We start from the raw sequence: 14,752 nt of genomic DNA, 5'->3' as shown, positions 1-14,752 counted from the left end.
CTCGAGCTATGTATCATTTTTCGATTCCATTAACCCTTTGATGGGTTTTACTCTCGGAGGTTTTTAATAATGATCACGAACTTTGCATTTCGTTAAGACCACAAAAATATTCCGTCACTATAGTGAAATCCAGTGATTTTAAACGTTATTAGTCATCATGCAAATTATTATTAACACCGTGTAAATGTTTATTTTTTTAAATATGGCCAGCAACATTCATAATAATAATTTACAAGGCGCGTATGAATTATGTACCAACTGGTGACACGCAGTCGATTACAAAACGCTTAAACTTGGCGTACAAAAATATTTTTATACCGTTTTCTTTGATACTAACAACGGGCGTTCTTGACGTTTAATCAAAATTGTCAAGTCAAACAACACGTGCGTAAATGCCAAGGCTGCAAAACAAAAATGGTTATTGAATGATAATACATGAGATATTATTAATATACGGACACACCCGCACTTGGACGGCGTAAACATTTTGCAATTAACTTTCTTGTGGCGTACAGTGTTACCAAATTTAAAAAGCCTGGCCAAATCATATTTTCTTCAAATTTTACTTTATAACACTCTGTAAGGAGTCAATTTATATGTTTTTTTAATTCCCAGAACCCAAATTTGATGTGAAATTTAATGTTCCACACCTATTTAGGGGGTCAAAAAGGGGTATTTTTTATTTAAATACATTTTTTTTTTGAGTGGCATATCGACTATATACACGTTTAAGATGTTCTTAAATCTAAATTGTGTATCAGTTTTAAAATCCAAAACTTGCAAAATGGTTTTATTAAAAATTCCAATATATATATAAATAAAATAATTGACTTTCATGTAATATTTGTATTTCATATAAAAGTAATACTACAGAGTCAGATGTAGACAAAAATTGCTGAAAAGGATCTCGATTTGTGACTGTTCGGCTATGTTCCTTATTTGTTGCTTCTCCCGAATGTTGGCTTATTGGAAGTAATGAAAATTTGGCAAAGCTTTTTTAATTTGGAAACACTGTGCAGCGTACGCCTTTCTTTTCCTTATCTAAATACTATTTAATATATATTTTTTTTCATTTAACACATTAACCTAATCCATGTTTTCAATTTACAGATCGTTTGCTACTACACGAATTGGTCGCAATACCGACCGAAAGCCGGTAAATACTTGCCGGAAGACATCGATCCAGAACTGTGCACTCACTTGATATTCGCTTTTGGATGGTTGAAAAAAGGACGTTTGTCGTCGTTCGAGTCCAACGACGAAAGCAAAGACGGCAAAGTCGGACTGTACGACCGTGTGAAGAACTTGAAGAAGGCCAACCCTAAGTTGAAGACCCTGTTAGCCCTGGGTATGTGTAACGACGGGTTGTTAAATCACCCAATGACATAATACGTTTCTGGTACATGAGGACACCTTCTGATAGTGCCGGGTCGGAACTAATATTTATTATTCAATAAAAAAATTATTCGCACAAAGAAACCCGTTTCAATCGTTAAAACGTGTTCATTCATGTTCGGCTGAGCTCATCCGAACTCAGAATTTATCCGATGCAATCTTCATTCAACTAGACATACACAATAACGTATGCATTATGATGACCTTGAACAGATTTACTTAAACGCGGCCGAAATCTATCAATAAAAAAAAATATGTATTTTGAGCATTCAACATTTAGTAAGAGTTACAAATTGGATTTGTTTGTTAACTTCCAGCATGGCGTTTGTATTCGTTTTGTAGCCATAAAAGAAACACAAAAGCTAATAAATTACATTTTTCGAAGACCTGATGTAAAATTTTGGAAAGACGGATTGAAGGAATATTAGTGGGGTCTTAGGGCCCCCTCCCCACGCAATCTATATATTTGCACCACTCGTCTCAAATGATGTGGTATTAATTATTGTTATTTTTGTAATAGGAGGATGGTCGTTTGGCACCCAAAAGTTTAAAGATATGTCAGCCACGAGATACGCGAGACAAACGTTTATCTACAGTGCTATACCATTCATCCGGGCTCGAGGTTTTGACGGTTTGGATTTGGATTGGGAGTATCCGAAAGGACCGGAAGACAAGAAAAACTTTGTTCTGCTGTTGAAAGGTAAACAACGCTCGTTGTTATAATGTAAAATTATTATTAAGATTTTACAAAAGTGTCATCACAATAATATGATTTTAGAACTCAGAGAAGCGTTCGAAGCTGAATCTCAAGAAGTGAAAAAACCACGATTACTGTTGACCGCCGCTGTGCCAGTTGGTCCCGACAACATCAAAAGTGGATACGACGTGCCTGCCGTGTCTTCGTAAGTATAATTTGGTCTGCCGCGGATTCAGATTCACACCAACGCATAAAATTACTTGTTAATATCGTGTTTTGCCACGTTTTATTAGGTATTTGGACTTCATCAATGTGATGGCGTACGATTTCCACGGCAAATGGGAGAGAGAAACTGGACACAACGCTCCTTTGTACGCACCGTCATCCGATTCGGAATGGCGAAAACAATTGAGTGTCGATAACGCAGCTTTGATATGGACTAGAATGGGAGCGCCCAAAGATAAACTCGTCATAGGCATGCCGACCTATGGTAGAACTTTCACTCTAAGCAACCCGGCCAATTACAAAGTCAACTCACCAGCGTCGGGTGGTGGTAAAGCCGGAGAGTATACGAAAGAATCAGGATTTCTAGCGTACTACGAGGTACTAACAATATATTAAGCATTTAGCAAAATATTATTCAACACATTATTTAGTAAAAAATAACATCTACCGAGCACATTGTATTGTGTTTCATATTTAACAGATCTGTGAGATTCTTCGCAACGGCGCGTCTTACGTATGGGACGAAGAGATGAAAGTACCCTACGCTATTTCTGGAGATCAGTGGATCGGTTTTGACGACGAAAGGTCGATTAGAAATAAAATGAAGTGGATCAAGGATAACGGTTATGCCGGAGCTATGGTATGGACAACCGACATGGACGATTTCACGGGAACACTCTGTGGTGGAGACGTCAAATATCCTTTGATTGGAGCGATGAGGTTTGTAATTGCAATAGTGTTCATTGCAGTTTTGTTTCAACAACTTTATATAACATTCCATTATAGGGAAGAACTGAGAGGTATCAAGAGAGGAAAAGAGGACATCGATTGGTCTAAGGTAGCTAACAGTATCACCATAGACTCCATACCGAAACCAGCGCCAATTAAAATAAGCGTAAGCGAAGTTTTGGCTAAAGCAAAACCATCGAAAATCTTAGCGTCTACAGCCATACAAACTGACGTAGTAGATTTGAATGGTAAATATGAGAGTATATCAAATTAAAATAAGTATTTTTCTTCTATTATTGCGAATTTGTATTATACGTGTGTTTATCTTACCAGCACGTGCGCCTCAAGTTATTTGTTACATGACAAGCTGGTCTATCAAGAGACCTGGCGCAGGAAAATTCACCCCTGACAACATAGATCCCATGTTGTGTACACACGTTATTTACGCTTTCGGTACGTTAAAAGATTTCAAACTAACGTTTGCCAACGAAAAGGACACGGAACAGTACAAAGAAATGACAAATCTTCGAGAAAAGAACCAAAACCTAAAAGTACGTGGTCAATCGTCACACCGAAGCTATAACGAAAATGTGTATAGGTACTTACATATTACCATGTACCACAGGTTCTATTAGCCATTGGCGGTTGGGCTTTCGGATCGACTCCGTTCAAAGAACTCACTGGAAACGTGTTTCGAATGAATCAATTTGTATACGAAGCCATTGAATTTCTCAGAGAGCACAAGTTCAACGGTTTGGACGTCGACTGGGAATACCCCCGAGGAATCGACGACAAAGCGGCGTACGTTAACTTATTGAAAGAGTTGAGGTTGGCATTCGAAGGAGAGTCTAAGAGTTCTGGACTGCCGAGGTTACTACTTAGCGCCGCTGTCCCTGCCAGCTTCGAAGCTATTGCCGCTGGGTAAGTGTGTGTTATTAAAATTTAAATAATATGTTGAGCTTCCACGTTTTAACAATTATCTGTATTGATCAGATACGACGTTGTTGAGATATCGAAATACCTTGACTTCATTAATGTTATGACGTACGATTTCCACGGACAGTGGGAACGCCAAGTCGGACACAACAGCCCGTTGTACCCGTTAGAAAGTGCCACCAGCTATCAGAAAAAGCTCACTGTGGTGAGTACCATCAAAAACTGATATAATATAATTATAACACTCAGGAATTGTCTAAAACATCTGGTTACTTTGTACCATAGGATTACAGTGCCAGGGAATGGGTTAAACAAGGTGCGCCCAAAGAAAAGCTCATGATAGGAATGCCAACGTATGGTAGGTCATTTACTCTGGTAGATCCGGCCAAATTTGACATTGGAGCTCCTGCATCTGGAGGTGGTGTAGCTGGCAAGTATACGTCTGAAGCCGGTTTCATGGCGTACTACGAGGTAAGGCTACATAAAAATCAACAGTTGAATGCTCAAAATCTATATATTTTTGGGATGTTCGTAGGTATGCGATTTCTTACACGTCGAAAATACTACACTAGTCTGGGACAACGAACAACAGGTGCCATTCGCGTACAGGAAAGATCAGTGGATAGGTTTTGACGACGAGAGAAGTCTAAAGACTAAGGTAAACTATTATTCTACTTATCTATTATTACTCAGTGTTGTAGTGTTTGATTATCGTTGTGAATTCGTAGATGTCTTGGCTGAAAGACGAAGGATTTGGAGGAGTTATGATATGGTCGGTAGACATGGACGATTACAGAGGAATTTGCGGCACTGGCAAATATCCGCTGATCAACGCTATGAAACAAGAACTAGCTGGGTATACAGTGAAATTGGAATACGATGGACCATACGAGTCAACTGGAAAAAACGCTGTCTACACCACAAAAGATCGTGAGTAACAGTATATTCAAATTAAAACGTTATAGTTTGATCGTTGAAAAAACACATACCTGTTTCAAACCCAATTTTATTGTGTAACTAAAAATTATATTATAAAAATAATATAATATAATGATTTTTTAAAAATATATTAGATACCTAGTTTAAGGAGCATAATACGTTATTGGCATTTGTTTTTACCAACAGCGACATCTGTAACGTGCGAAGAAGAAGATGGACACATATCTTATCACCCAGACAAAGCAGACTGTACCATGTACTACATGTGCGAAGGTGAAAGGAAACATCATATGCCATGTCCGTCCAACTTGGTCTTCAACCCTAAAGAAAACGTTTGCGATTGGCCGGAAAACGTTGAAGGTTGCATGCAACACACTCCAGCCCCGCCGACGTCCAGACGATAAGAGTGTCATCAAGTCTAATTTTTTTTTAATACTAATTTGTAAATAATAATACAGAGTAATTGTTATTTTATTTTATTTATACCTAATTGACCCCAAATTGGTTTATTTTTATTTTTATATTTATCACCGCCAGTGTTAGTATGGCTATGTTAGGATTGTTAGGAATTTCAATTGTAGCTTTTATTTTTGTCTGTTCACATCTGCAGATAATATTTCACGGTAAAATTATCAATTGTGAAATAATTTGTACATTTAATAACTTATTATAAAAACAATTAAATATTAAAATGTTTTAGTTAATAATTAATCGGTTTTGTTTTTTTCCCTTCTATGAAATGGTCATAAATTTTCAACAAAACAAAAATATAAATAACAGTGAAAAATACGGTTATAATTCATATCAATAAATAAACTCAAAAGCCTAATACATATTATAACAACATAGAAATAAAAATACAACAATTAGTAATAAAATAAGAATCACAGAAGTAATAAATATGATCATTCACATTTATTTTAGAAAACAATTAATTATCTAACATAACAAAAGAACGAACGAATATCAGGGTTTTGAATAACCTTGAAATGAATGTACTTAGAAAACAGCGAAACGGCTTAACAAAATCCAATTTCTATTATGCGTTACTGCCCGATGACGTACAATGCAAAATTTGTTTTGTTAAGTAAACCCAGCAGTTAATACTATTCTGAGCATTAGACAAACACTATTCCGCCTCGAGCATTTAATAATCTTAACAGTGCAATACTTTCTTTACTGTATTTTAGACAAGTACTTGTTTGTGAATTTTTAAGTGCTGTGAAAAGTAAAAATGGCACGCCTTCTATGTCTTATGATATTTTACTCGAGTGTAATGGTATTAGACTCAGTAGATGTAGATCCCGTTGGCCCGATGAACGAGCTTCTTTCGTATCCCGGTTGGCCTGAGTTAAACTCCAGCAATGATCCCATACAAGTTAGAGACCAGTGGTCAAAAACTGAACAGTGGTGCGAAATACGCCAGTTACTTGAACTTACTGCAAATGGAGAGATAGTGACCAAAGATAACGTTGATTGTAAGATTCAAATGGCTCATCAGTTTTTGAGCTGCAAATATGCCGATGTCTTAAAGAAGTATTGTGAATACAAAAGAGGTATAGTATATCAGTGCAGAAGAATAGATAAACCTACTAAAATGGAGTACTTCGAAGACTCTTTAAAGGAACTGATCGAGGACAATAATCGATTAGTGTCACGTATGCGAGGTGCTCTTTGGTTCTTTTACCACCTATCCCCTAATACTGAGCACAACATAGATGTATCCAAAATCCTGGAAGACTTTATAAATTATTACAACGCCAAACAATATGAAGCATCAACATCGGACACTGGTTCTGCGATTATTGCCCAAAGCGACGCTATCGAACAACACATGTGTAATACCGTAAAACTCTTGAGCGCATTTTTTAACAGTAATTGCTGGCCCCTTCCGTACGACGAAGTATATAAAAAAGTTTCAACAACGAGGGCCAATGTTAAAAGCAGAAACAATTCGGAAAATCCTACCTTCGAAATGTTAGATATGCAAATAAAAGTTAAACAAATTTTAGACAATTGCATAAAAGCACAATATGAGTTGTTAGGCTTTAAATACAATTCGGAATTGAACACTACCGGAATAGCTTATGACCCAGACATGATACCGCACATTAACCAAATTAATGATCTTTTATCATTTTCCGGTTGGCGGTGGACGGATACATTTAATATAATTGAAAATGGGCGTTGTATAGGAATAATGGAAATGCTCGAAAAGAGTCCGGACGGTACGATAGTGAGCCAAAAAAACGTAGTCGATAAAATTCGTCATGTTCACCAATTTTTAAGCTGTGAGTATATTATCGTGATGAAGACATGCTACGATCACGTGACAGGTATAGCAAATGAGTGCAATAAAATAAATGGCATTTCCACTTCATTGGAATGCTGGAGACAATTTTGGATTATTGTAAAGGAGATTGATCCAATGGTGCTGCATATGCAAGGGGCGCTTTTGTATTTCTATAACTTGTCCTCAAAAATTGAGTACAAAAAAGGCGTTTATGAAATCTTAGGTGAAATAAAGAACTATTACGATAGCATTGTTCTGCCAGAAAATTGGATTGAGCAATCAACTATGTTGATACGATCGAAGTCGTGGAAAACGAAGCTACTGACAGAAAAGTTTAGTCCCTTGTTCAAATTTTTTCATCAAAATTGTCGAACGACTGTTTCGCGCTTCAATGTAACCATCCCAGAAAATCCTGGAATAAATCGCCGGGCAGATGTATTCAAAGTATTCATAAATCGTTTCATTCATACAACGTACGGATCTTTTGGGTTTACATACGATCCGGCGACAGATGAGACTAATGTAATGTAAAAATCAGATGACGAGTAGTAGCATACATAGAGGTAAAAATAATAAGGCTAGCCACTTTCTCACATTAAAAAAAAATATATTTCATGGACAATTTTTAAAAATTTCAAAAAACACTAGATTTTATGCTTTTCAACGGTATAGAAAGTTTTTAATAACTTTCATTACATTTTATTATATTCTTTTATCCATTTAGGTTCCATAACTACGATTAACGTATTATTTAACTTACTTAACATGACTACTAGCAGTAAATATTTCAGAGAACTAATTATAAAATTAATATTTCAAATACTTTAATTGTGTAATAGACTATTTACTATTAAGAATATATTGTTAGACATGACTCAATTTCACCAAAAAAATAAAGAGTACACTACAGTGTACACCATCAGTATATTATTATTATTATTTTATTATTATTTTATTACTATATTATTATTTTATGTACTTCAAATAAATAGTTTAAAAAAATTGTTACTCAAATATTTTGTCAAATTGCAAAAATGCTACATGATAAACACGTCATTTGCAAGCTCAGAATTGCTATTACGTGTAAATCAGTTTTTTTCGGATGATTTCTTTTAGAAAAATACAAAAGAATTTCTTTTAAAAAATAGTTGTCTTTTGTACAACTTAATTACTATTATAAAATAGTTGTCTTTTGTACAACTTAATTACTATTATAAATATACTATCACATTAATTAATAAAAAATGTTCAAATAACAAGTAAGAAAAGCATGTACTAGACACTTATTAGACACAATATTACACAATAAAATATGATACAACAAAATCACAAATAAGTCAAAGGTTTTCTATTATCATATGTTTGTTTCGTTAACAGTACAATGTACTATATCATAGTATGGTAATAGTTAAAAAAAAAATAATAACAATTTGTTCTAAGTACGAAAAATAATTAGGTTTTATATCATACAGGGTGGCCCATAATAATTTGACAAATGAAATAACTTTCGTTCTAGTGAATATTTTTAAGATTTTTATTTTTTAAATAATTCATACTCATTTGCGTTATAAACACCATGGTTTTTATTGCACTTACCTGTTTTACTTTTTTTTTTTTAATTCAAGATAGGAAATTTTAAAATTATTCACTGGAACAAAAGTTATTTAATTTGTCAAATCATTGTGGGCCACCCTGTATTATTCCCATTTTAACGTGTTGTCGGTCTGGCGCGTCTAAAACAAGAAAGCACCCATAGCGACCCACTCAGATAATGAGTCCTATCTTTCCCATGTTAAATTATCAATGTTTCCATTCTGATTTCATTTATTCTGTGGTTTTACTATGTAGGTGCCGCTTTCTGTAATAATTCAATGGAAGTTAAATGATCCATTCGAAAAAATGTATATAGTCTTGAGTTGAAGTTAAAAATAACTCGTTTAGTAAATAGTGATGAGTAAATGTTGCTCTTTTTAAAAATCATTCTTTAGACCATATACGTTTTTGTTGTTTTTTTGCTGTAGTTGTCTGTTCATAGTGCTAAAATAATAGCAATACAAGCTTCTTCCATTTCACAATGAAGAATCATTATACTTATACTACCTAATTAAAAAGTAATAAGTATTAGAGTAACATTTCTCCAAAGCCATTCGGTCCAAAGTTAAACAAAAAATTATTCATTTTGTAAGTCATTCATACGAGTGTCAATCGCGTATACTGAGAAACTTGAATGATCGTGTACTGGCTGCTTTTATATAAAATTGAGTTATTTTTCTCATTTAAAACAAATTGTTTTGTACATGTTACGATGTAATACATATATTGAACTGTTATTAAACTAACGAAAATAAACATATTATAATATAAAACATTAGATTTATTAGTTTTTATTGTTGATAGTTCTAAACAAAAAAACTACTATGTACTAAATTAATTTTAAAAACTCAAGGTTGGAATTGTATAATATTCTATTTGTACTATATTGTGTCTAATAAATGCTTAATTGATTTTGTTACTTATTATTTTTTTATAGTTTATTTATAATAGTAAATGTATCTTGTTCACTCAAATAGGTCCCATTACTTGGAATCCCTTTAAAGTTATTCCTATCCCCAAACTTGTTGCTAATACTCCTTTCCGTCCGATAGCTCTATTTCAGCTTTATGTAAAATGTTCGAGCACAACATACTTAAGTCTCGGCTAGATTGGTGGCTAGAGCATAATTGCATCCTACCGACTAACCTTTTCGCTTTTAGGAAAGGCGAAGGCGCGATGGAATGTATTTCTATTTATATCGGTAACATTTATCATTCATTTAATGACACCAAATGTTTCGTTGCCACTTTTGTGGATATACGCGATACTTTTGACTCTGTAAAAATCCCGACTTTTATTTCTCAACTCTTATCCTTGCACGACCCAACAAACATTTGCAATAATATTTTCGCTTTATTTTCAAATATAAACCTTTTGTTCTCTTCTCCTTTTCTCACGCTCTACCTCCTTTGGTCTTCCCCAAGAAAGTTGTCTTAGTCCGGTACCTTTTAACGTTCGCACGAGTTTCATTGGAAACCACCTTGCGAGGAATGGCCATCAATGTTTCTAATCTCGATATAATGCTAATTTCGACAGTCGCAACACTTCGTTACCCCAAAAAGCAAGCAAGCAAACGAACTTTTTTCTACCGACCAATCGAATCTTAGACAGAAATATGGTGCGCTCCGAAATACTGACGAAAATTGTTTTGGGCTCGGTGTTGTTTGTTTGCCAATCAGCACAATCATTGGAAACCGGCTACGAATATCCCAGTAACGTCAGTGATGAAAAAGATAATCTCTATAATGATTTGAAATGAACATACCTATTTGGCGGATTGACACACATGCTGATAACGAAGCATTTAGCTAATACCCATCCCTCTTTTTTTTTTTTTTTTTTGCACATGAAAACGACATAAATAATTATTACAGTCGTAGCTACTACATGTCATAGTTTAGCTGCGTGAAGACCCAACCGAATGCCGTAAAGACGATTCATTAGATAGGTACGAGAGGACGACTACCTCGAATTGGAATCCATCACTAAGCGAGCTGACAAATTTCGCGGACAAGAACCTTACCGAAGCCAAAGATTTGCTTCGTTATCAGCATTTGTGTAAATCCGCCAAATAGATATGTGCATTACAAATCGTTATAAAGATAAATCTTTTTCATCAACGGCAATACTAGGATATTCGTAGCCAGTTCCCAATGATTGCGCTGATTAACAAACAAACAACGCCAAGCCCAAAACAATTTTCGTTAGTATTTCGGAGCGCACCATATTTCTGTCTACAATTCGACTCAAGTCGGTAGGAATAAAATACGTTTGCTTGCTTGCTTCTTGAGGTAGCCAAGTGGTGCGACTGCCGGAATTATCTAGGCAAAGCGCAAATACGTGGTATTTTTCGAAGAAAAACAAATAATGTATGTTTTGTATGTATTTCTTTTAAAACATATTACGGTTTATGGGGGCCTCACGGCTACGAGCCGTTTTCAACAGACTGCCACAAAGCTACCGTTAAAATTTTCTTGTTTGAGTATGTGTGTGTGTGTGTGTGTGAAACGCATGCATGTGTGTTAGTAACGGATATACAGGCAGCTCGTATACTCAGAAATACTACTGTAAATTAACGCGAATAATTATTACTTTTTTTAATAAAATATTGTTTTTTACTATAAAACCATAATATCCGTTTTTATAACTGCACTGTATACATTATCCCGATAGTACGTTAAATTTGTTTATACTTAAAAAAAAAATTGTTGTTCTCGAACCCCAGTTGTTTTTTATGTACATAAAACTTGCTCGTATTTGAAGAACTCGTGCAATGGGTAAAACGGGTAAACAACGTATCAAGTTATACAAACCCGAACGTAGGTGTTTACTGCGCTATGTAAGCCGAGTTTTTTTTGTATGCACTGTTGTTCTATACTATAGATAATTAGCCATACACACTATTAAATTACACTCTGTAGAAAAAATACCAAAATATTTTCACACGAGCCGCTTAAAAAATAATATAATGCTTGGTACCCATATTGATTGCCGGCCAGCGGTTGTGGTTAAAAAGGAAATGATTTACGGACATACCTACTACACAAAGGTAGAGAGTACCTATGGACTGTGGTGGTCGCTATTCTGGTCACACGAACACATAACCGCATGTGCTTCTATGCATACTAAACAGCCTCAGTTGTGTACAACAAAAATAATAGGAGCATTTTTCATATTTTTTCCCCCGTGTTGCGTAATAACATGATACTCGATAATCAATCTGTTTTAAGACCCGTACAGCCGCATGTTGTTCTCTTATGTAACACAAATTCAAACATTAAACTACAATATAACATTAACAATAATATAACAGCTCCTCCTATTATAGCCATGCATTCGAAAATCATTAAATCGCTATCGCCTCGCGTGTAATATAAATCTACCTTTCGGTATCGCATCAAGACATTAAAGCCATTAAATATTATGCATTTTCTGTTATGTGTTACAGTATGTTTAGTTAAAAATCATAAATAATAAGAATGCATGATTTTTTTAGTTATATAGGTTTTTTTTATTACCCATAAATTACTCGGTACCATGGTCCGTTTGTCCGGTCTTTATTTTATCTTTAAAAACAATATGTAATGAATATGTTTTTATAATTACATCGTTGAAAGTTACATCTATATCAGACTTACGTGGTGCTTTGAGATAAGTTCGCACTAAATTCAATTGATAAGTTTACAATTTTCACGCGAGCTCAGCTAAAGTCAAGTAAATTAACAGTGTATTCTTCTTTCATCCGTTATTTGTGTTTGGAAGAAAAAAAATTTTGATTTAATGAACAATAATTACACAATATTGTGTCTTAGGATTTTTTTAGCTACTTTAACTTCAGTTGTCAGCATAATAATAATAGCTAACTTTGTTTTTACTTATCTGTAAATAATACTACAAATTAGTAAAGACCGGTTAGTAGCTAGTTTTGTTCTCAAATTATTACACCTGCAAAAATTAAATTTGAAAATACTTTGTTTAACAGTAGTCATTTCATAAATCGTTTAAAATTGTTGTAAACTGTATTTGATTCACAGCAAAAAAGGTATAAATCTAGTTTACCGGATACCCTTTTTTCGAATTTTTTTTTTAAATCGATAGTACTTTTAATTTAAAAAAAAATTTGAAAAAAGAGCGCCCGATAAAGTAAAAAAAAAGGCTAAATACTACTTTCAGTCATTCTTGATCTTATAAACATTGAACTAGATGTATACGTACCTACATTTTTGTTAAGCGTGCAAATGAGGTTAAACTGCTAATTTTTTACGAAAATATTTCAATAGAGATTGGTTTTAAACCCTCAATTAGCATTTCCATCAGTCATTTCGTTATTATAAGTATATAAATATATAGGTGTGAATATTTAGTCGTGTGTACAGTCGGATGTTTACAAAAATATCTTACAGGAAATGTTTTTAGATAGTTAGTGTTTTTCTTGTTAGTATCCTTAATTAGTTTTTTTCGGCATTCTATGCTCTCCTGCTAAATCCTTCATAATTTGCTTTATATATTCCGTTAGTACTTTTATAGTGAAATATTAGTTTTACATATATTGTCGTTCTTTTCCAAAAACGATTCTTCATGCAAATATTTACATTAACATCGAATAATAGGCCAATTTGTGCTAATTTAGTAGAGTAACACTTACTCTGAACTGATATAGATAGACAATACATTTAAGTTACACAAAGATAATTAGTTGACCTAAAAAGATGTTACATAAAATACATGTATTACCCACAATATTATGAAGTACATTTTAAATCAGAAATAGTAGATTTACAATTATACAAATTTATATTAACGGCTTAGCTTCTGTAAACATATTTTTTAAATTACTAACCTAGTCTGTAAAGTAATGTATACATTTTTTAAATTCCATGGAATATATTGCCATGGAACAATGATGGGAACGTCGAATTTGAACAATATAGATGAAATTACATATTATACGTCCTGTGGTGACAATATGATATTTTGTGGGTTCCTACAAAAAATTACTCAATATACTGCGGTCAAATGTTAAAAAATAATAATTTGCTAACTTTGCTGTAGAACAACGGTCTAATAATTTATAATGTGCATAATATTTAAATTTTATGTATTAAAATATTACGTTAAAATATATATTACAGATAAAAAAAATTAAAAATTATTTGGTATTACATGTTTTTAAAATGTTTAAATATAAAATAAAATTTTTTTTTTTAAACAAAAACTAAAAAAAATATATAATTTTTTAGTTTTTTACGAAGAAGTAAAAACCTTGTCAAAAATTGTTTTGTAGTATTTGCTAAAATAGATTTGAAATTTTTTTTTTATGCTATCTTTAACAAAGACGAAACTGGTGTCCGAATCAATGTAAAATTGTTATTTTCTTTCTTAAATACAAAAGAAAATTTGAAAATTCTGATTTTTGTTTTGTTAGTTATGGCAACTTAAAAGGTTATACAAAAACAAATTTTCTTGCAAAAGACAATAATATGGAACAATTAGTTTTAGTGGTTGTTTATATTTTTGAGAAGGTACCACTAATTATCTTGTCATTATTCCAGTTATGATTTAATAACCAATGTATGATTAAAAAAACTAATTGCAAAATTAAGTGATACGTGTTGGACACATAGTACATGCATGTTGAATGTTCCAACATTATTTTTCAAATTATTAACATTCATCATGTAAAAACAAAAGAATATTGAGGAGCTATTGAGACGATAACATAATCTCTCTCTAACTGAACAGAAAACAACAGTTAACCAACGAATTACTGATTAAAAAAACTAATCTATTATCTATTGCAATAAAATAAGGGACTCGGTAGGCAACACATCTTACTTGCATGTACATTATGCACCATATATGAAAATCAAATTGTTTTTACAATACTACCCAAATTTAAAAATAGAATCTTATGTGTTTGATAAAAAAACAATTTGAAACCATGT

General features: G+C 33.3%; 1 protein-coding gene across 1 annotated transcript in view; it reads left to right on the top strand.

Moving 5' to 3' along the window:
- Positions 1-5,628, top strand: part of LOC126847484 (probable chitinase 10) — a 31,651-nt gene extending 26,023 nt beyond the window's left edge. Inside the window, exons 4-16 of the mRNA XM_050587743.1 lie at positions 1,111-1,348; positions 1,916-2,095; positions 2,174-2,297; positions 2,386-2,695; positions 2,799-3,037; positions 3,104-3,294; positions 3,380-3,597; positions 3,672-3,967; positions 4,040-4,187; positions 4,268-4,453; positions 4,518-4,640; positions 4,711-4,912; positions 5,108-5,628. Coding sequence (XP_050443700.1) covers positions 1,111-1,348; positions 1,916-2,095; positions 2,174-2,297; positions 2,386-2,695; positions 2,799-3,037; positions 3,104-3,294; positions 3,380-3,597; positions 3,672-3,967; positions 4,040-4,187; positions 4,268-4,453; positions 4,518-4,640; positions 4,711-4,912; positions 5,108-5,325 — 2,673 coding nt within the window. The 3' untranslated portion in view covers positions 5,326-5,628. The remainder of the gene's footprint in view (positions 1-1,110; positions 1,349-1,915; positions 2,096-2,173; positions 2,298-2,385; positions 2,696-2,798; positions 3,038-3,103; positions 3,295-3,379; positions 3,598-3,671; positions 3,968-4,039; positions 4,188-4,267; positions 4,454-4,517; positions 4,641-4,710; positions 4,913-5,107) is intronic.
- Positions 5,629-14,752: the final 9,124 nt, after the last annotated feature.

The sequence above is a fragment of the Adelges cooleyi genome, unplaced genomic scaffold, assembly GCF_023614345.1.
Source record: "Adelges cooleyi isolate 19-005CV unplaced genomic scaffold, UGA_ACOO_1.1 ACOO_flye_CR_arks_rails_tigmint_CR_PRNA_108, whole genome shotgun sequence".
In the NCBI taxonomy this organism is placed as follows: domain Eukaryota; kingdom Metazoa; phylum Arthropoda; class Insecta; order Hemiptera; family Adelgidae; genus Adelges; species Adelges cooleyi.
This window is presented reverse-complemented; position numbering and strand designations above follow the sequence as displayed.